Raw genomic sequence first — 22,330 nt, forward strand, 5'->3', positions numbered from 1 at the left:
TGAAATTTCAAACGCAATCAATCTATTAGCATGCAAAATCGCGATATCTTGGAAAATACAGTTGCATAATTGTGATGCTGTTCGATAACATTTTATTTGTTGCATGTTTATACAATTGATAGTCGCGACGCTTTTGTGTAATGCCGCAGGCAAGCTGAACCGACGGGCTTTCGGAAGCTCGTTCCGACGATGTATCTCTGAGACAGTCACAGAATTTCCGACAGCTCGACAGATAAAGTGTTTTTAAATGTAAAACTATGTGAGCGTTTAATAAAAAACCCCGCGGCTTACGTAGTAGTATAAGTACGTGCTCAAGGCTTTAATCTCTTCGGAAATTCTACTGCGAATAAAATTTCACTCTCGTAACTGAAACGCCGTAAAATTCAAATTGCAAAAGACTCCGCAGTTAACTCGAATCGGCTAATAAATTTGCAACTTTTAATATGATAAACAAATAATAATTTTCATAAGCTTAGTAAATTAGTTTAAAATGAATGCTAATATTTTTAATTTATCATTGAAATGTGCAGTTTGTATTCTACATCATTATTATAGAAAAGAACTTTCTCTGTGTCGAATGAATGTGTATCACTGTTTATAATTTTTGCACAGATTAATGTTCATATTAATGCAGAAATCTTGAAAAGCATCGTTTTTCTCTCCAATTCAAAGAAATTTATTTACTTATTTTATCATATGAAAGACAATAATGAAACTGGCTGGAGATATCCAAACAGAAAGAATCACGCGGAAGCGCATTACTTGGGGAGCTTCTTTGCAGATTCGTTCTAGCCGCATAATTGTCATATCGAAACTTATTGATAAGTAGAGCATCGTTCGTTCATTGATATATCACAACGACGTCTGAAATGTGTGTGAAATACGGACGGTGCCCACATTTCAGAAGATGCATGTTGATTTGACAACAACAGTTTCATGAATGACAAACGTAGCTATATAGATAGCCTTGCTATATTGAAAGCTTGTTTGTCAGAGATCTACAGCATGCATGTCATATCGATCGCGACGATAAAGAGCTCTTAACGCACGCCGCATGTTACACTTATTCTGTATGTTCCTCGATTTTTTTTTCCATATATTTACAGAGTTCAAGAGGACATAACCATCAATTAACGAATAATATTTTATATCGAGTTATCCTCTTCCATAAATACGCGAGACTTTAGCGACGTTGCATCTATGCGCGCTATGCAAGCCCGATAAAAACTCCCCCGTGCAGGAATTTTGTATTGAACGCTCTTAAAGCTTGATTGGTTTAAATTTCCACTGTGTTCGGGATGCGTCCAAAAATAGTTATTGATGACGAACGTGATCGCTGGGTCGTGCCTCAGGCTATAGCCGTCCGTTAATAAATAATTCGGCGGAGATTGGAAGCGCGTAGGAAGTCAATGCCATGATACTTTCCGTCCTAAATTATTAGCGTTATCGTCCGTTAACTGTTCGCAAACGTTTAGCACACACATTACGCTCAATTATATCCTTCACGGTATTAAATCGAATATTCTCGTGATTGGCATTTAAACGTCTCGTTAGTTCATGTCGGCGTTAAATTAGACTTTGATTTATCTTCTGCACTAAAAGACCTATTAAATAGACTCGTGCAATATTTGCTAATTAGAAAATACATTTATGAAAATATTCTCGGTTTTCTCTCTCCCTCTCTCTCTCTCTCTCTTTCTCTCACATAAATATTCCTATATCTAATCCTTTTCACATCGCCACGTATCTGTGGCCAAATATTTCATAATGCAAATGTTTCACATCAAATAAGCTTTTATGAATATGCGATACTCAAAGTACTCAGTGTTTATCATCATATAAATGATATTTCAACTAAAGTCCCAAACATAGACATATGTCATAAACATAGTGTTGCATAACGCATAATATAAAACATAAAAATCAACCAATCAAAATCTTTTATTTTATGGAAAGAAAGGAAGAACTTTAAATTGACTCATTTTCTTATACATTTTGCGTAGACAAGACTCGGGGTAGCCTTAGCCTTTTATAGGAAGAATTTTACCGAACAAATTCTGCTGTAATAGTGTAGTTAAACAACGAAAACTTATTTAGAGTTAATTGTATAATTTAACGTAAATTTTAATTAATTGCCACATTGAGCCTTTCAGTAAAATCTGCACAAGTACAACAATTGGACTACATAATTAATCAATAAGGATTCCGTCTAATATATCTGAAATGAAGCTTGGCTTATTTGCAATTATCGTTATATATATTATATAAACCGGCCACGAGCGGATTCTGCAGAAACGGTATCCTTCCATCTGGGTTCTCGAATACCTAAATTGACGATTTCCGCGAACGTTGAACAATCATATCCAACATTTCCGATTATTACGTCAAATCGCGACTAAACAAACGGACACGACAGAACAGAATAAAATCTCATTTTATTCAGGGAACGTCAGATGTGTGAGAAAGGATAACAAGATACGCACTCAATCGCGATATATCAGCTCGATCAGAACGTCGGAGGATTAAGTGCGCGCGATACGACGCGTGAAAGCACCGCTTGGTTCCAGTCGGGGGTCGAAGAATAAATGCGAGTCCATTCCGTGATATTTCTCCCTTGTTCGCGGTTATCCGTGTACATTTATAGACCGAAGCGTGTGCGGGCGCGCGAGACGGCGGACATTATTTTACCGTAGCCCCACGGTGCTGCACATGCGGTATTAACAAAAGCATTGGAGAAAACATGATAACGTTTCCCCTTTCTAAACGAGTCGGATTATCGGGTTGGTTGTTGCGACGCAACGACTCACCCAGTTTTCCGCTCATCCTGCTGAAAATGCCATTGTTACGCGCGACTGTGAGTCTTAATTCGGTGTCCCAGACAGAATCTTGCACATCAATCTTGCACTGATAAACAAATAATGAATAAAATAGAACGCTCAGTGCGTGAACAATTGCACGAGAGAGGAAAATCTCTGCAAAATGTTGCTTAAAGCCGACGTGTGATATATCATTTAAGTTTGTTTTATAATTCCGATTATTACTGTTAATCCCGATGCAAACAGTTAATTATTATTTAATACATTACTCATTTTCCGAGTATTTTCAGCCAAAGGTGAACGGAATTTTTGGGAAAATACGGGCTTGCTGTTGACAACAAATGCCTCTCTTTGTTAGGCCCGTGTATGCACCATTAATACGGATCGACTCAAAAATAAGGACAGCTCGTATATATCAGCGTTCAGTAGACAAAACGCGGGCAGTGACGGGTTGCAGAGGGCTGCGTGAAAGAGGGCTGTCTAATTGATGGTTCTTTTCAGTGGCGCGTGACCTGACCCATTTGTGCGACCGTCTTCGGCTTACACAGTACATACACATGCAGTACGAAATCAATCCTATACGAGGTTGCCGGGTTCTGAGATTAGCTCGTGGATTAAGATCTCTATCAGCCACACCGCGCGAGAGCCTCTCTCTATACTTAATTTAGAGCGGTTAACAAACGCAGCGAGAACTCGTTTGAGAGCCATAGAAAGGGTTAGATATGCGTTCCTAAGGATAAGCTGTGCGATTATCCGATTAGATCGATCCGATAATCCTAAGCGCCAAAAATGCTTCCAGAGAAAAAAAAATTTCCGGTGCGACGACACGTTTGGGAAAGTTTGTTTTCCCACAATTTCAGCGAAAGTGTTCATTCGAAAGTAACACAATAACTATTAATTATGAGAAGCAATTATATTATATTATAAGAGAATTATTGCTAAAGAAATTTTCATTGAGAATAACACTAGTTTAATTACAGTTAAAAATTGTTTTGGATTAGGTGAAGGTGTGTTTCTTATAGATTTTTGGATGCTGAAAACGATATTCCAAACCAAATTTTAGCACATTAAATTTCCGAAATAATTAAGTTTTAAAATGGCTTTCGTAATATTTGAAATTTTTTTGTAAATAGAAATTAACATTATATTTAAATTCTGTTCGGAAGTCATAAACGTTCATTTCCTTTAAAATTATATTTTTTATTTTAATATCTTTTTTTAGTCATGTTATGAAGGATTTAAGTGTAGAGTTTTACTAAGATAACAAATTTTTCACCTATGGCTTCTAATCAGAATTTCAATATAATTTTTTTTTACAAAAATATTTCAAACATTACAAAAAGTCATTTTTAACATCATTAAACCTCAATTATTTCGGAAACGCAAAGTGCTGATGAAATTTGGCTCGCAATATTACAACGTCCAAAAGTCCATAAGAAACCTTGCTAATTCAAAGTAACAAAAAACTTTTTATAAACTGGTGTGATGTAACGCAGTTTGTCGCAATTATGAATATGATTGCGGAATTTCGTATCACAATTTATCCGACATAGCAATAAATGTTAGCAATACTTGATATTACAAGATATTGGAAAGAATAGACGATGGATAATCGATCTATTGCAGAAGACACAATTACACATCGATATTATATATACCAAGCAATTTCGCCGATAAGTTGTGGATTTCGATAAGTCACTCTCGATATATTCCTTTCACTTTTCTTTGCAATAATTGCATTTCGTGCTTATTACGTGTACACTATTGTCATCACATTTTCATCAAATAAAACCCTCTTTGCGAAAAGTTAATTTTGAATGTACCACTCTTAATTCTTACAAATTACAGAAAATTAAAATTATGATTCACGTCGACATTAAAAAGTTCTTTTTTAAAAAGAAATATAGTAGTTATTTTGAAATTATATATTATTGAAGCGATGTGCCACGTTTACTGTAAATTCCAACCCTTTTTTTCCGCGAATCGTTTTCGCTTTAACTCGTAATGCTCGCACTAGTTCGCAGGACGTTTTTACCATGAGATGAAAAAAAAAATACGGGAACGACGTTGACGTGAGAACGTCCGGATTATATCACGCGAAGCGCTGCGGCCATTCGGCTCGGCAGCATGTTAATTCTCATCATCGATCTCCCTCGAGTTGCCGAGAATGTCCGAAAACAAAATGAAAGTCCGTATATTTGCTCGTTTCTCTCTATGATAACATTGACCTTTATACGCTATTTTATAAAGGAAATTCTGCACGGAAATGTGATCTTAACGAGCGTAATTAAGGAATAAAAAGTTCACGACAGTCTTTCTACAAATTTACAAAGCTTAATAGCTAGACAGTTTATTTAAAGTTTAAGGGATCTTAGTTGAGATTTTCCTTATATTTCTTCTTTTTTTTTCTTTATAAAATCGCTATAATACGTGGCGAAGTGAATTACTTCGGTGGCATCAATTTGGTTTTTTTCTATCAGCTTTTGTACCATTCATTTCGCGCCTCCTTTACCACAATTGAAATGCCTCGTCCAGGACGAGTTACGGTTGACTCGTATCACTCGAAAATACGGCACGTAATATCCCAAGTGATGCCTGTTCGATTTCCCGTTCGAGAGTGATACACTCGAACGTGTACGTGTCACTTCAATCCGCGTGGCCATCTAATCCCGCGATATAGGCCACTCACCCAAACTTTAGAATTACCGATAGAATTGTAAAGCTACCGATACGTAGTACATACAGATAGATAATGTAGCGATTTATTACATGGAACTGTAATTGGTACTACTTCGACTACGTAAAATCTTGTATAATTAACAATATCGTCCTTTTAAAATAACGAGATGGTTCCTCTATGTTGTCTTTGTTTGGTTCGATATATTCTTAAAATATAAATTTTTTTTCTTCCACGGAGAGATAGAAAATACGCTCCTCGAGCTGCGTCTCAATTCCTAAAAATTGCTCAATGTTCGATAAAATACGGGAAAGGTTATCATAGGATACTCGGTCACATCCGCGAATCCACGCGGAAATAGCGCGGTACAATCCCGCACGACTCCGTCATATATAGCGTTCTTTTCTTTCCACCTACATCCGTCGCGAGGCGTTTCGCAACGGAAGCACGTCATTAATCTGGATAGCGTGGGAAACGTTCAATACGATTTCAAAAGCTCACGTACACCTTCCCGTCCTCGCGAGGAAACAGTGAATCCCCATGTTTCTTCACCGCGTATAATAGACTTACTTGGAATAGATTCGCGTGTTTAATTTTGCTAGTATCTTTCGCAGCATCCAGACTCCCGGTCGCGGGAAAAAAAGATTGAGATCGAAAAGCGGGAAATGCGTTCTGCCAGCAGTTGGCACGATGGTGGTGACGATGGCGTCGCTCACTGGTTGGCTTCGAATAAATTTGCGGGTCTCGTTTTGAGTATATCCTGAGCGGTGGTGAGTGGCGAGTGTGTATCGGGACCCTGACCTAGAAACCAACGCGTATCGATCGTAAAGCGAATCCGCACTTGGGGCTTGCCTTCCTTTTCCCTTCCTTTAACTCCAACGCTTTAACGTCATCCAGACACCACTCGAGATAATGCCGACGACTGCGACCACGGACTGCTGTTTCTACAGCGCTCTCGGACCAGCTGTTTGTGCCTTCCTCATCCCTGACAAATTTTTTTCTTTCCTTTTAAAATCTTGCTGAAAAAGAATTTGCATATTCTCGTTATTTACAAGAACGATGGTAAGATGTTCCCAATCAAAGGATATCATGTTTTAGTTGAAATAAAATTAAATTGAGCGAGACAGGTTGCATGCGCCTAAATGTACGCGAAAGCGCACTACACGATTAAAGAAAAAAAAATTAAGGTTTCTGATGAATATATTATTATACAAATCGTATTGAGTTTATTTATCGCTTGTAACATGCCTTACAATTTTACGATATCATCCTTTTTATCATTAATCAGTGACGCAATGCGGTATTACATTGTTGAAATGTTTTTGGACTAATTAGCATACTCTACTAAAAAAAAGTTGCTCGCCACGATTGATAATGAGGATAAACGAAGAGATAGACGCGATCAAAGTGTAATCAATTTCTTTTTCCGGGCACTAGAAACTAATCTAGGAGCTTAAACAAGTCTCACCGGAGATTACGAGCCCTATCATGAATTAATAGGGATATCTGACCATAAAATTTTGTAATTGCAGAGATTAATACGAGCTATAAATACGAAGGAGAACAAAAGATGACGTAGAAGATTTATTTGATTTTTGTGATAAAAAAAATATTACTAGTAATACATTCCAAAAATTTCGAGATGGGTATGCAAACAAGAGAAGGATTCTCACGCTATGATAAAGAATTAAAGTACTATGTTTACATTCTATTTTACATCGTCATACGAACGATCACAAGAAGAAAGCTGTTCACTTCCACCTGATAGATTTCCTAGTACATAACGTCTCTAGAAATGAAAGTTATACAGAACTTAGTTTATATAGCGCTTGACAATTACATTAGTAGGTCACAGATGTATCAACCTGTTTGTTAAACTTTATTATTCGTTTTGTTACGATTGGTATGATATTATCCGCTTTATTCTGCACTGTATAGTCGTCGAATTATTTATCATCAGATTACATACATATATATGCAAATAATATTTTGCATAAGCATTATTATACGCACAATCTTCTATGCAACCATTCATATTATCGACTATCTCTCAATGCGATATATAATAATTAATTTTATTTAATAATTCTAATATAATTAATCTTTAAACATCAAAATCGTCCTTTCATAAAGCTGAATTATTAATAGGACATTTTTTTTATTAAAGGGATATAATTTATCAGAAAATTCATATAAAAGCTTAATCGAATAGAGAAGAGTAAATTCATCTCTTTAATTCATGTGGCATTAATACGAATATTTTATATTCTAATGAAAAATTCATATTATTGGAAGATATGACTGAAAAATTATGACTGAAAAAAATCAACAATATATAGGTTTTTTTAGATATTTAGTGGACATTTTGCGAAATAACGGGCACGCTTTTTGGCCAAAGTTAGTAGAATTTGCGATGATTTCTGTGTATTCCTGCGGTTTCTGACCAAAGGCGGCGTGCGGATGCGAGCAATCAATCACGTCGGGTTTTGCATTAAAATTACCTAGCACCCACGCCTTAATCGCTTACACGCGAGGTAGTATTCGATACCTGCCGACAACGAAAGGCCCCGTTAACAGAATCGATCGACCTTAGTCAAAGTGTTTGGCAAAAGAAGCGCGGCATCGATTTTGTTAAGAGTTCTTGTGGGGTGCATCGAAATGACGAGAGAGTAAGACTGTAACAGGATGTAAAGGGCAAGGGTCTCGGTGCAATCTTCAAGTGCTTGAGGACAATCGCAACAGTTGATAAAACATTTTTTTAATCATATATTCAATTTTTGTTATATATCAATTTTCATATTTAAAATTCATGCTTTTTGATGATTTTTTTTCTTTTAATATCATTTTATTTTCTTCTGATGTTTTTCTTCTAATGTTTCTTTGAATGAAAGACTAGAAAATTTTCTCGGTTATGTAGACGGTATCTGTTCTCAGACTACAAAATGACAGAAGCAAACGATAGAGCAAGTATATACTGAAAGTTGAGTTTAATTTTCTGTATAATTCGCTAAACGGGGCCAGATGACAGCAGAACTCATTATCCCCAGCACTACCGTGACCGTTTTGAATTTAAAAGAAGATTATCCCGAGATGAGTTATTGAAATTTAACGGAAACGAGTTATTGAAACCTGTGCTGTCTCAGTAAGGGAGATGCCGTTTCTGATCAACTCGGTCGATGCTTTCAGGAATTTAATGGTCCTTGATTTAAGTGACTTTCTGTGGAGTCTTATAATCTGGAGCTTATAATGACAATCTACGTTGTCAAATCTTCAATGTGAAATGTATTATTATTATTAAGAAAAGTGCGAGGATTATCAATATAAATCATGACAAATCCCGGTTACTTTCTTCATTAACCGCGTGCGTACAAATGAGATATAAAAATAGAGAAATTTTCTAATTAATTTTTCAACAAATTTTCATACGTAAACATTTATTTATTTTGTTATAAAATTTGAAATAAAATATAGAAGGAAATGCTGCAATTTTTAGAACAATTTAGAATTTGTTTAAATAAAAAAATACGCTATCAGTTAATGTTAACAACTTCGGAATAATTTTAATTCGCTTAAAATATTCGATTATCCCTTGATATCTACTTTCAATCGGATATATAATTAAACTTAAACTCTCTTAAAGCTCTTTTTCTATTCGCTCGAACGTTGCACTCGATTTGGCGACTCAGTAAAATGCGAAATCTGTTAACATAGTAGCTATTATTTCACCACGGGGAACAAGACTCCCTTTGTCCAGTTTTCCACCCATAGTCTTTAACTATGCACGAATTCCTCGTTGTTGGACAACTATAGAAAATATTTCCAACGGACATGTCACAACTTTCGTACATTATTCGACACTTTTCTCATTCTCGATAGCTGATGCTTTTAATGGTTTATAAAGCAGGTAGTCTGAGTAAACGCGAATTGATTGAGTTTTGTGGGTTAACAGGCAGTACCCTGTCAAGCCCGCTTCTATATCACGTCGACCAACTCCGATTTTCGACGTTCCCGATTTTCTTCCATCTTGAAACTACTACTAATCGACTATGAATTTAACAGATTGAGACACGACAGTTAACCGACACTCCTCGCCATTTCTTCTAACCCATCCTTCCTTCCACCCACTTTCTTTTCCCGGCTTCCCATCTTGCTCCGGACAGCTTCGGTCGATACTACTATCGCACTTTACTTTCCAGCCCTGGGCTCTTTACCTTTCTTCCTTGCCTTATTCCCACCTTTGGGAATGAAGGCCACTTACTCGAGCTTTTTCTCTTTGACCTACTGCTGGAATCGACACGCAGATCCGTAATCCCTTAGCACGAAACACGATAAGCAGTGAGTTACTCTTTTAAGATTTACGCCACGGACACAGCAGTGATCATTTCGGTTCGGTCAGTCTATTAGATCATATTATATCGTAATCGATTTCGAACTAAGCTCAAGTCTTTGATCTCTTAACGGTTTGTTTATACAATAAAAAAATATAATCGCAATATGACGTTGCTCACGCGAAGTGACCTTTCGCTATCGCACTTGTATCTTTTTATAAACTCGCAGAATGTTAAACTGTAAATGGTTTGAAAAACGATATCATTTTTTAAAACAAAACCTTATGTATTTGAATGAAACAGCTTTGAAAACATAGATGCATCGCGGATATTTTTTATCGCTGTCACGTCATTATTTTTTTTTTAATTTTACAAAGCATCGTACGAATGGATCTATGTATGTTATGCATCGTGGGGAGATTCAATTTCTAGAATAAAAAAAAAACTATGGATAGATACGCAGACAGGACGTTGCATATAGACAGCCGAAATAAATAACAAACCGCGTCGCCGCTGAAAATGACTCTATTCTATTTCCGTATAATACCGAATTTCAGTCTCTTCACGCCTTTTTTTTACTCATCTACTTTTGATCTGCTACCGAGCAGCGGCAAAAGTTCTCACGAGCTGTGGTAACCGACGTATTTGGAGCAGCTCACAACTAGTTCGCGAAAACAGATTGTTAGTTAGTTACTTCACGATACTTTCTGACGAATGCATTTTGATGATGACTTGCAAAGTTGCTTAAAATATGTTCCGACTGTCAAATGATACGGAAATCTTGGAAAGCTCTGAAATAGTTTTATTAAACTCAGACTCATGATAATGATTGAATAAATAAATATAAATATAAATGTCTATAAAAATATAGATAATGAATAAATAATTAATAAAACGGCAAATATACGAATCATACGCAATTGTCAGGGCGCAGAGATAAATTTAATACATAGAAAATTTAATTATATAATATCAAAGTTTTGCCTTACATTTCGAAATAATTTACTTATTAGACTTGTTTAATTATTTTTATCGTGTAAAAGAATGTAAAAAGGGTAATACAAAGTCTGTGAGAGATTGTTTGAAGAAATGAATAATTGATAATTTCCTCCTTTTTTACTCCATATTTTTAGAATCTTTTTTTTTCTTACGATGCAATATAATGAAAAAATGGATATCCGATCTGTATACAGTTGAATGAATGGGGCAAGTAGTCATGTATTATACAAATTTGTCTTTCTTTATTGCACTTAAGGATTATTAATAACTTAATTGTCCTTAATTAAATACGATAACCCATAAATGATTTATTTGTCACATTGTGAAATCATTTCGCTCTCACCGAAATCACTTAAATTTTACTGAATTAAGTATTTCCTAATCGCATGTACGATTCTTCTCGTTTATTAATGAAGGAACGAACTGAATGAAACAACGAACTGAAGGAAGAACCTTATGATCACGAAAAGGTTTTCACTCAGAGAAATAGATAATGTCGCGATTAATCGACTACTTGTTGAAATAACGATAATTCCTTTTAGCGGCAAGACCATCAAGTTTTCGAACTCTCTTCTCACAGCTACGTATAGAGCACGTACATCCTAAATTATGCATAATCTGTACACATGGCGCACTGTGGATTGTATATAAGGGAAACGGACGTGCATCATCTATACAAATGTCCTGTTCCTACATGTATTGTATTTACATTTTATGTCCGCTTGTTTGAAGCATGCTAAATTTGCGATAGTAATTATCTGCATTTGATCCACTAAATACGAGTTAATTTTAACAAGGCTCAATAAGCTCCAGAAATATAAAAAAATATTGTAAGTTTATTCCTGGGATAAAATTACACTTTTCTATAAAATTGAATGCATTCTCCCTGTAAATGGAAGCTCGCATTCATATCTTATTCCTTTCAATTTTAATCTTTACCTTTAATATATTTCTCATATCTTTCATCGCGTGGCGCGAATGCATTTCTATGCTCTGCTGCATGTTGCACATCACTTCAGAAGTAAAATTAGAGACCTCTACGCAGCAAATTTTATAATACACATATTATATGTATGTATCATTAATCATATAATATTTTATATAGCCAGAAAAAAATGCTTTACTCAATAATATACACAAAACATTAACATTTAAATATTTATCAATTCTTAAATTCTTATGTTAAAAAGAAAATTTTGAAGAAATAGACATGTTCTCTCAATTTTTAAATAAGTGTACATTTAGAGATTTTAATATTAAACAAAACCAACTCTCCTATTTTGCATGATAACTTTTTATCTTTGATAAATTTTTTAAACAATATTTATATTAGATGTATCTATATTGTATATGCATGAGATTATTTTGTTTTTAAATTAATTTTGATTATTGTAATGCATATTCAGATGAAATTTTTGTATAATGTTATTGAATAAAAAGATTGAGTTTTGTTTTTTTTTTGCACGATGAAGAATTGACATTTGCATTTGCATTGCAAGCCACTAACATGATAGATTAATAGCATTTATAAAAACTTGGGAAGGAGACGCTGACAGGCTCGATAGAGCCTTTTAGATTCAAACGTCTTCTAAGTAAATTAATGAATCATGTTGTTCTCTTAAGGTTGGAGATTGTAGAAGTAAGTCCGTAGTACATATATCTTGACAAAAGCGACAGTATTGTACAAAATATGTAGAATTAGTTAAAGGGTAGAACGTAGTGCATGCAACGAACTCTAATGTATTTTGCGATTATCTCAAAGTTGCATTTTCAATCTCGCCGATTTATACTGAGATTTTCTAACATTGTAGAAATCGACAATACGAATGAAGAAGAAGTTTTTGATATGCGACTCACGCAGATGGACGTTTTGTAAATGTCTTGCGCTCGGCCTGGCGTAAAATAAGAACAGAAGATGGCGAACGGGAATGACATTTTCCTATTGTCTGATCGCAATCGGAAATTCGGCGAAGCGTGGAATTTGTTGCGAGCGTTGCAAAATTTCCTCAAACGTAACGAACCTGCTCCGATATAATACGGTGACATTAATGTACATAGTAGTAAAGCCAAGTCAATATTTAACAAAACAATTCAGGCACACTGTAAACGTTGTAATTAGTGTGGTCAAACATGATCTTCGCGTCTATGCGATGTATATATACTTTTTGTGCGTAATACAGTCACTCCAATGTCAAAATTATTCCTATGTTTATAATTGTCAAATTTCTTAAGTATATTTCAATGAAACTATACTCGTTTATTGCTCACTAAACATAAATCGCATAACAATACTTACTTGACTGACATAATCAAATACACTTTTTACCGACTAATATATATATATTCGTGTAAAATTAAGAATTAAAATCTCTTATTGCTTCATGTTCGAAATCGTCTAAAAATTGCATTGCGAAAGAACGCCATGCATTTTTGTTGTAAATTCGACTATGAGATGATCGCACAGTTAAGAGCTAATGCATCGTGCTTCTTCTCATTAACCTGCATCTCTGGTACTGTTCAGGCAAGGTGGACGAGAAAGCGACGCAGCTGCATGCGATAGCGTCACTGAAGGTGCTGCTGGATGCCACTAGGCCGCATAACGGCGCCGCGACGTCGACCGCCGCCCATTACTCCGGCGCATCCTCGAAGGAGACGACTCTGCAGCTGCAGCAGGGCTCGCAAGGCACCACCACTACCACCACGACTACGACGACCACTGCTGGCACCACTGCTGGTATTCAGGAACTTCCGAACGGCGGTATCGCCGCCGGACTCGACGCTGGACTCGATTCGGTAAATATCGAATATAAGAAGCACTTATCACGCCAAAAATCCATGCGACTGTCTATCGATTAATTTTTATTCATCATTTTGATGTCTACAGATATTAGGATTATTAATCTCTAATCCTCAATCAACGACTATAAAAACTTTATCTTTAATAAGTTTTAAAACGTTCTGTTTAAAATACAGAATGTGAATCTCCTTATTGATACGGGAACGTTCAAAATTTGATTATTTACAATTTGAAACTTCATAATACTATAATCGTACAGATTGTACAATCATCTAAAAATTTTTGTTTGGCTTCAAATAACCCGTTACTGTAATCGAGGGTTAGTAAGCAGATGATTTAAAAATTGATAGATGGAATACTCAGACTAATTCAAAAATATTTTTATTTTATAGTTATATTTTTTAATAGTATATTTTAATAGTATTTTTTAATAATTACATTTTTAAATAATATTTTATGTAATTTAATTAATTATTTTTTATAAGAAGAATGTAAAAATATAATGAACTTTAAGAGACTTATAGACATTCGCAATGAGCAAGACTTTTCCTTTTCCAAAACAAAGAAAAAACCCATACTTGGAATGCTATGATTATCCAACTTACTCACTTAAAAGTTAAAACTTCGTATAATGATTTTTACACAATGATTTTTTTTTGTATCTTTCAAAATTTTAATACAGAACTTATATGATTTTGTAAATGTAACGAGAAACAGCGAAAAACGCTAGTTTATGTCTTTTAATAAAATCGATCAATATGTTCCCGAGTTATAAATGATTCTCTTAACTCTTTATTTCTGCAAGTGAAGGAAAGAACCACGTATACGAGTAGAAGAATCTACGATTCGATTCGTTACAGAGTGTACCTCGATTCGAGAGATTGGAATAGTTTCGGCATTTCCCATGCTGCGCGCCGTCGTAAAACAAAGAGGCCGAGAACACGTTGATTGAAATTTGTCGTTCCACTTTTCTTGACAAAACGTTCGATTTGTTGGCAGTGTATCTGTCGTTACATTTCTCGTGACTCGTTTGAATACTTACTATTTTCCGATGATCCCGCAAAAATATTTCAAGAGAAAAATAACTTCCAACCAAGGATAAATTAGTACGATAGACTAATTTTAGGATTAGTATAACTTTGCAATGGCTGTCGCGTTCCTCGGAGCACGCGTTGCAAAAGGGCACGTTAGTTCGATATCGTAACGTTCTACTTTCCATTGTGAAATGTTTGCTTCTATCACGACTTGGGTATCCTGAATTAGAATAGGCAGTTTAATTCCCACAATACTGCGAATCACGCGAAGTAATCTTTTTTAACTTGCACGTCGAACGTTGTTATGGATGTAACATTCTATATTGTATATTTTGAAACTTCTCCACTTTATCGTAGACTTTCACTAGTATAAAACTAGGACGATACAATCTTAAAAGTATTAACATTTTATTTATAAAGAAAAACTAGAATACGTTAAAAGAATCAACATGAAATCAAAATGAATTGATCAAAGTGTGTTAAACAATAATAAAGTAGGATATTAATGTCACAATTAAAATTACGTATTGAAACAAAATTTAAAACAACAATGTTGCTTTCTAGCTGATCAAACATCGTGATCGTAAACGGTCCGCAGAGTAATAAGGATGAGTCCCTAGAGTAATCAAAGTTAGCTTTACGCTCAGAGCCTTAACGCGTAAGAGTATAAATCGGCACAGTGTTCATCCATTAAATCTTATCAGGACAACCGCAATTTTCACCCGCGAACTTGGCGATCATAAATCAAAGTGTCGCTCGATATTTGTCGGTTTCGAACTTTAAAAGTTCATCCAAGGTTATTTCGACTACGTCGAAATCGGTCGCACAGTGTAGCGTCGCACCATTACAAGGATGAAATACGCGAAAGTAAGTTCATACTGCGGCGCATCTCTTTCGCAGAGAAATTCGATCGAATCCAGCGAATCCGCGCGGATCCTGACACGATTGTTGTCAAAAGAAGAAAAACGAAGGTCGATGGTCAATATAAGTTCTTATCTATCATTTTGACGCGTTATTCTCGCAGCGGAAAATTTTTTTGTCATTTTCCCTCGGGGAAAGAACGACTAGCGAACAATCGATACAATGGGAAAGGTAAAACCGCAACGAGCGATATTACTTGTCTGAACTTCCCTATTGTTCATCAGATAATATCGTGTAGGACTCTACCTATCCTGGTGCGGACAGAGATAAATATTCAATAATTCTTCCCGACGACACGTCGCGATAGGAACGCATATATTCGAACACTTCACATTATCTTGGCCTCTAACTTCGACAAACCGTTTTATCGCTCCCCATCTCGCCTTCGATGTCTTTTGCAGTCTTTGAAAGATCCTAAAGTGGCATTGCGAATTATAGACCCGACAACGAATGAATAGAAATCCCATTTTTAAGTCACTTAACACTCAGTTAAGTTTATGATATTTTCAATGTACAAAAAATAATCCACTATTTTTTATGGAATTATTAAATATTTATTGTCAAAATACTGATATAATTCAATCATAAAAGTGATTCCCATTATTTTTCAATATTTTTCCTCATCTTCTAGGCAAGTTATAGATTTCAGTTCGATAGAAATATTGGTCTTCATTTGTGATTCATCAAGCTTTTTTTTATTTCTTTGACAATTTTTTTTTTATTTCTAAATCTTTTGTCAATCAAAAGATGCTGCATCAATCAAAACAAATAATAATTTGAAAGCACTATGTCTAATGATTATTCCGAATGCAATAAAAAATTTTGAATCAAGTTGTAATAGTGTATCCTTGATCAATTTCGCCACATAAATCTGAATGACAGTACACCTTGAATAATAAAAATTGATATTAAAATGTCGAAGAAATAAGAAAATGACTTGATAAATTTATTGCACGTAAAGAACGATCTTTCCATTGAATTAGAATCCTATAATTTACCTCAAAGGTGGAAGAAATTATTGAAAAATAATAAAGATTACTTTCGTAATTGAAACTATGTCAGTATATTTCAATAATAAATATTAAATTTCATTAAAAAAATGTAGAACGTTTTTTATTTGTACATCTAATGCGTAAACAGATTGACTTTTAATTACGATGCAAAATCAATTTTTGCTAAAATATTTATAATAATATATACATACATTAATTTTTGTTTCAATTAAAAAAGAATTGTCTCGAGTAGCGCCAAAGCGAATCAATCCTCGCAACAAATTGCCATACCGTGCACGACTTCAATTTAAATCGATAGTTTGCGTCGTGTCATTTTCTTGCGTCAAACATTCGAACTTTTATAGCCACATTAACATTTATCTACGGTGCGAGATACTCGCTTAAAAAATGCATCGCATGTAAGCGTGACACGTTTATCGTATCGAATCTTATCCGGCATCGCCCTTCACTTTTTACGATTCTTCGACTAAGATCAACTCAGGCAAATCTGATTGAATCAGCCACGATATCCTACGAGTTTCCGTTAAAAAGATATCGCAAAATTGTAAGACGTCGCAACTTTTAGTACGCAATTCTATTTTAACGCTTTTCGTAACATTACTTGGTTATAACGTAGATATGAGTCGTATATGATCCATAAAAATACATTTTTTTACATTATTACAAAAAAAATTTTTTAATTAAAAAAATTATGCAATTTTAATATTTTTTATTAACGATAATTAATTGGCATTTGTTAATTAAAATATCGACAAATATGTATATGTACACGGAGAAAATTTGTTTTTAGAATTTATCCTGAAAATATGACAGTCGTGGGACAATATTGTATTTCGAAGAATTTTAATGTAAATCTCTCTCATTTATTAAACTACAATAAAGTATAAAATAAGTTTGATCAATTTTACTGAAGTACTTGATAAAAATCTTTAAAATATTGTATTGTACTACAATTACTATATTTTTAGAATAAATTTTAAAAGAAAATTCTCTCTGTATAATAATTAAATATGTAGCGTTTAAGGAAAAAACTGTCCTTTGATAAGAAATTAGTTTTAAAATTTCAAATAGAAATTGGCTTTACAATTCAACAGAAAATATAGAACACATAATGTGAATAAAAATGATCTAGATTACTTACTAGCAGGTATTTACTCACTTAAAATGTCGTGTAAAAGAGATCGCGCTTTTGCCGGCCGGAAACACTCACCGGCCACAACAATCGCTGTGATATAAAAGAACTCTCGTATAATTGTTCTTGCACCAATCGTCTTTATAATACTAGACGCAAAGGGAGATATCAGAGAATGACGAAACAATTTCTCCGAGCGATGCATAATCGTCGTTGCATTTCGGAGAGCTATTCTGCGGAAATATAAATCGGAACTTGACTATCCAGAGTTCTCTCGAGGATATTAGCCGGTACTGGCTGGTATCGTGGTGTATGGACGGAGCGGCGAGTAGTAGTCTCAGGCGGCTTTGTCCTAAATGAGCGGAGAGAGGGCCTTTTCATTTTGAATGCATCAGAGAATCTGGGTCAATGCTGCATCCCACTCATCCATTGCGCGTTTCCAGCCCCGCGCTTCCCACGAATAATCGGAACAAAGTCACCAACCCTGCAGTTTTCCACGGAACTTTGCGAATTTGTGGGAACGAGCGCGATGCGCCTGAAAAAGCTCACACGATGATTCGGTCCAGCAAGTAGCCTCGTTAAGTTTACAACAGAGTGACGAGATTCTAAAGATTAATGGTTCCCGAGGATTAAGCGAGGCAGAGACGACTTAGTTCTTTTATCTTCTTAAATTTTGCAAACCTTCCGATTCTGTCTTAATTTGCTTCTCAACATTTAAAATATAATTTATTACTTGCAGTAACATAATTTATTCCTTCGGTATACGGATTATTTAGTTGTAAACATGAGAGAATAAATCTCATGTTTAACTCGAGCGACTATCATATTTAGCGAACACAATTCTTTAATGTCAATCTTCGCTAATATACAAACATTTGAAACGAGGATTAGTCCATATATACAAGAACCTACACTTATTTCATTCTTGAATATGATTGTGCTAGAAATGATGATACTTTACAAATATAAAGCAGCATTGTATCGTGGTTTGTTCAAGAATAACAGAGATACTTAGCAATCAACTAATTATTAAAAAGATCTTTGAGCTTTATATTTTTTAATAATGCATGTAAACCTTTTATTCGTATTCTTCAGAATTACAATGAACGTTTCATTCTGAGTATCAACTAAATAAATTTGATTTGCAAGTATTTTAGACTGAAATTAAATGATAAAAATGATTCCAAGAGAAACCTATTTTCTTAAATATTTATTTACAGGGCGAAGAGGATGAACCTCCAGAGGCCTTGAACATGGGCTGGCCAAGCAGTCCAAGAAAAAGGCTAACGTACATTTTAGTCGCGCCAATCTTATTTCCTCTTTGGTTGACGTTACCAGATACGAGAACACCTAGAGGTAATCAATGATCGTCTTTCAATATCTATCATAAAAGTTCAAGCAACCTATAATAAATCATTTTTCACTTAGAACATCTTCCGATTTCTAATGTTATTTTTTTCAATTTTAAAAGTTTATATACACGTAAGATATAAGATATAACTGTCCTTTATTAGTGTGCCTTTAAATCAACTTGTTCATTACTGAATTAATTATTAAATATTACAGTTTTAATTTTATCTGCTTAAATCAATATCGATTTTTCAATATTTCTTTGTCTTACAATATTTTTTTAATCTAAGAGATGCTAGTATTTTATAATGTTTTTGATAAAAATAAAAAAAATATTATTCTCCCTATTAGTGTGACTCTCTAAAGGATGGTGGCTTCATTAATATGTTCTCAATTTATGTGCCTATCCGCATTTAACTCATTTTAAATATATAATTACTAAAACAGATAATAAATATAAATTAATTGTTTAAGTTAATATTGCATGATTAATATTGCATCATTATTTTAATTATACTTACAATTTCAATAGCACACTCAGAGCACAACTCCAATATAGGGCACATAATAGGTACAAGCTTAAAATCTCTAGTGGTATTACTAGACTCATATAAATTCCTCTGAGTTGTGGTATGTATCTTTCGAAAAAATATTTACTATATTTTAACAATTAAAAAATATAATATTATCTTTGGTATCGTATATATTAATAATTTAATATATAATAAAAAAATCTTTTCTTATTTATTTGCTAATTTTCTTTATGACTTACTTAAAGCAAAATTAAATAAAATTAAATTTTCCCGGCGATTTGATCGATGAGAGGTAACCGAATATTTACACTAATACCTATGTTTCATCCGAACTTCTCTTCCAATATTTTCACTGTTGACTGTTCGAATAGTATTATAATATTAGTTTTTTTTTTATACTGACAGATAATCGGTCTTGAATGGAAGGCGAAATGAAAATTGGAGCAGAGACAAAAGCAAGACCTTTTATCAAGTGCAAGAGCGTTTTAGCAGTTTCATTTACATATCTTGCATCTATTGCGAGATCGAAACTCCTTTCTCCTTGAAAAGTCAATTAGGATATTTATGAAACGAACATATAAGTCTTCAAGGACAGCGAATTCAATTTTTTAAAAGTGTTTCAATCAGTAAATACGTCTATAAACTTGCAACGATAACTTAATGTCTTCCGCTCTGCTTTCTGTCTTCATTTCGCGCGTGCAATTGTGCTCTTTATTCTCTCTATTCTTTGATAATAATGAGATGATATTAAGACGTAGGTAATATATCAAAATAATTTCTGCTGCAATTTCATAACTCATTAATAGAAAAATATATATTCACGTGTATATTCCCCATTCGCGCTTGACTGCAATAAATTGCGAACCGCAATAAATATCCGATCTGCGTAAGGAAACATTAAAATTGGCGGGATTCAAGAATCTCACGCGATACCTAGATTTAATATTATATACTTGCTTATATATTGATTATTTGCATATATACCTAATAGCTCACTTTGCTGATAGAAACATGAATGATGATTTATCGTTCGCTAGAAATATTACCTGAAAAGAAGCGATAGAAAAGCATTTCAAATGCGCCATTAATTACGACTGAAAAAAAAACTCTAGGCTACCGTATTTTTTTTCTAACCTGCCAAAAACGTCGAGATCAGATTAAATTCTATCAATCAGCGCGAACATCGCTCGATGTTTTGCTGCCGCCCGGTATCGATCCCGTGGTAATATTAACTCAACTCCAGGAATTCAGGATTTCGAACTATCGATTTCGTCGAGGTGGAAACTTCATCTCATCAACACAAGAGACTAATTAAACGGCACTTATAGTTCACTTGCCGCATGAATTTGCATTTTACTTAGCTTACACTTTTTTATCATTGTTTAACTTGTAATAATATTTGGTCAAAAATTAGATGTAGAAAAAGAAGATAAATTTTTTTGTAATCTCGCGATGAGAAGGTCGATGGCGGGTTATTTGCGGAAAATATTACGATGACACAATTCGGCTATTTAGTGGGACAAGCAGGAACGAACGTCTATATCAGATCCGCGTATGTGCTGCGTATCGATTTAATAATAAATGCTAAGATCAACCCTAAGCAGGACACATTGCTGCTGTTATTCAAACCACCATTTATCACGCGTCTCCTGCATTATCTCAGTCTTATTAATGCGTTTCTATCGCGATATTACACAATACGACGAAAGATGATATTGACACGCTAATTTCGCATTGGGGACTGATTGTTGCATACGTACAAACATATAGATGGCCATACGCACACGGTATTGACTCTATTGTCAGCTAAAATTCCGATATGTCCTTTGAATTTCAGCAATCTCGGCCTTTGATTACAGATCCATTAATATGAATGTTATCACAATCAATTATTATGGGGTTGTACAAACCATAAGGCACATATAAAAAGTTGTGAAACTATTTATTTATTAATATGTATACAAAAAGTTTGCATGTGTGCGAATCAAGATATTTCTTTTTATATAAGTATCAATTTTTTTTCAGTAATTTATGACTTTATGCAACTATTTTTATATCGAATTAAGATTTATTTTTATGGTGTAACTCTTTCCTCGAATAATTAAAACTGCCCAAGATAAACTTAATTAATCTCACTTAAATTAAGCAAATTGATTATCCCATAGGGCATAGCATACCTCCATTTATTCACATTATAAAAATTAATAGAAAAATTTTTTTTCGTTTTATATTTCCATTTTGTTGTATAGACTTATCATAATAAATATAATAATAATTAAGGAAAAATCAATTTTGATAATGTTTGTTACAAAGATTTGTTATATTTAAAGCGAATAATTGTCTACGATATGTATTAGATTTCTCTGAAAATTATTCAAAGCAGAATTCTTTTTCGTTACTCTTGAATTAAATCCTCGAGATTCGGTCATTAGGATTAGATTACGAAACAGATTAGAAATCTCGAACTTCATTTTCGTCGTTGTAGCGTTAAAGCACGTAAATATGGCATTAAAATTTGCGAACTGACGGTTCTTATTGGTTAAAGTTTACCTACCATTGTATCCATACAAGAAAAGACCCAATATTAGAAATTCCTTATTTAACAATTACTTCATAAATACTTTATTTTAAATAATTCACTACGAAAAGTTACATTATCACTAAATTATTAGAATAATTATCGTTTAATTGCATATCTACAATCTATTTTCATTTAAATTCTACATCAAT

At 34.1% G+C, this 22,330-nt stretch overlaps 1 protein-coding gene across 7 annotated transcripts in view; it reads left to right on the forward strand.

Annotated features, from left to right (window-relative positions):
• Positions 1-22,330, forward strand: part of Nckx30C (solute carrier family 24 member Nckx30C) — a 71,228-nt gene that overhangs the window by 30,809 nt on the left and 18,089 nt on the right. For all 7 annotated transcript variants that reach the window (XM_011064151.2, XM_087403276.1, XM_087403275.1 and 4 more), the window contains 2 exons: positions 13,342-13,613; positions 18,938-19,073. In XM_011064151.2, the coding sequence (XP_011062453.2) occupies positions 13,342-13,613; positions 18,938-19,073 (408 nt within the window). The remainder of the gene's footprint in view (positions 1-13,341; positions 13,614-18,937; positions 19,074-22,330) is intronic.

This window comes from Acromyrmex echinatior, chromosome 2 (assembly GCF_024713525.1).
Source record: "Acromyrmex echinatior isolate Ae372 chromosome 2, ASM2471352v2, whole genome shotgun sequence".
NCBI classification, from domain to species: Eukaryota; Metazoa; Arthropoda; class Insecta; order Hymenoptera; family Formicidae; genus Acromyrmex; species Acromyrmex echinatior.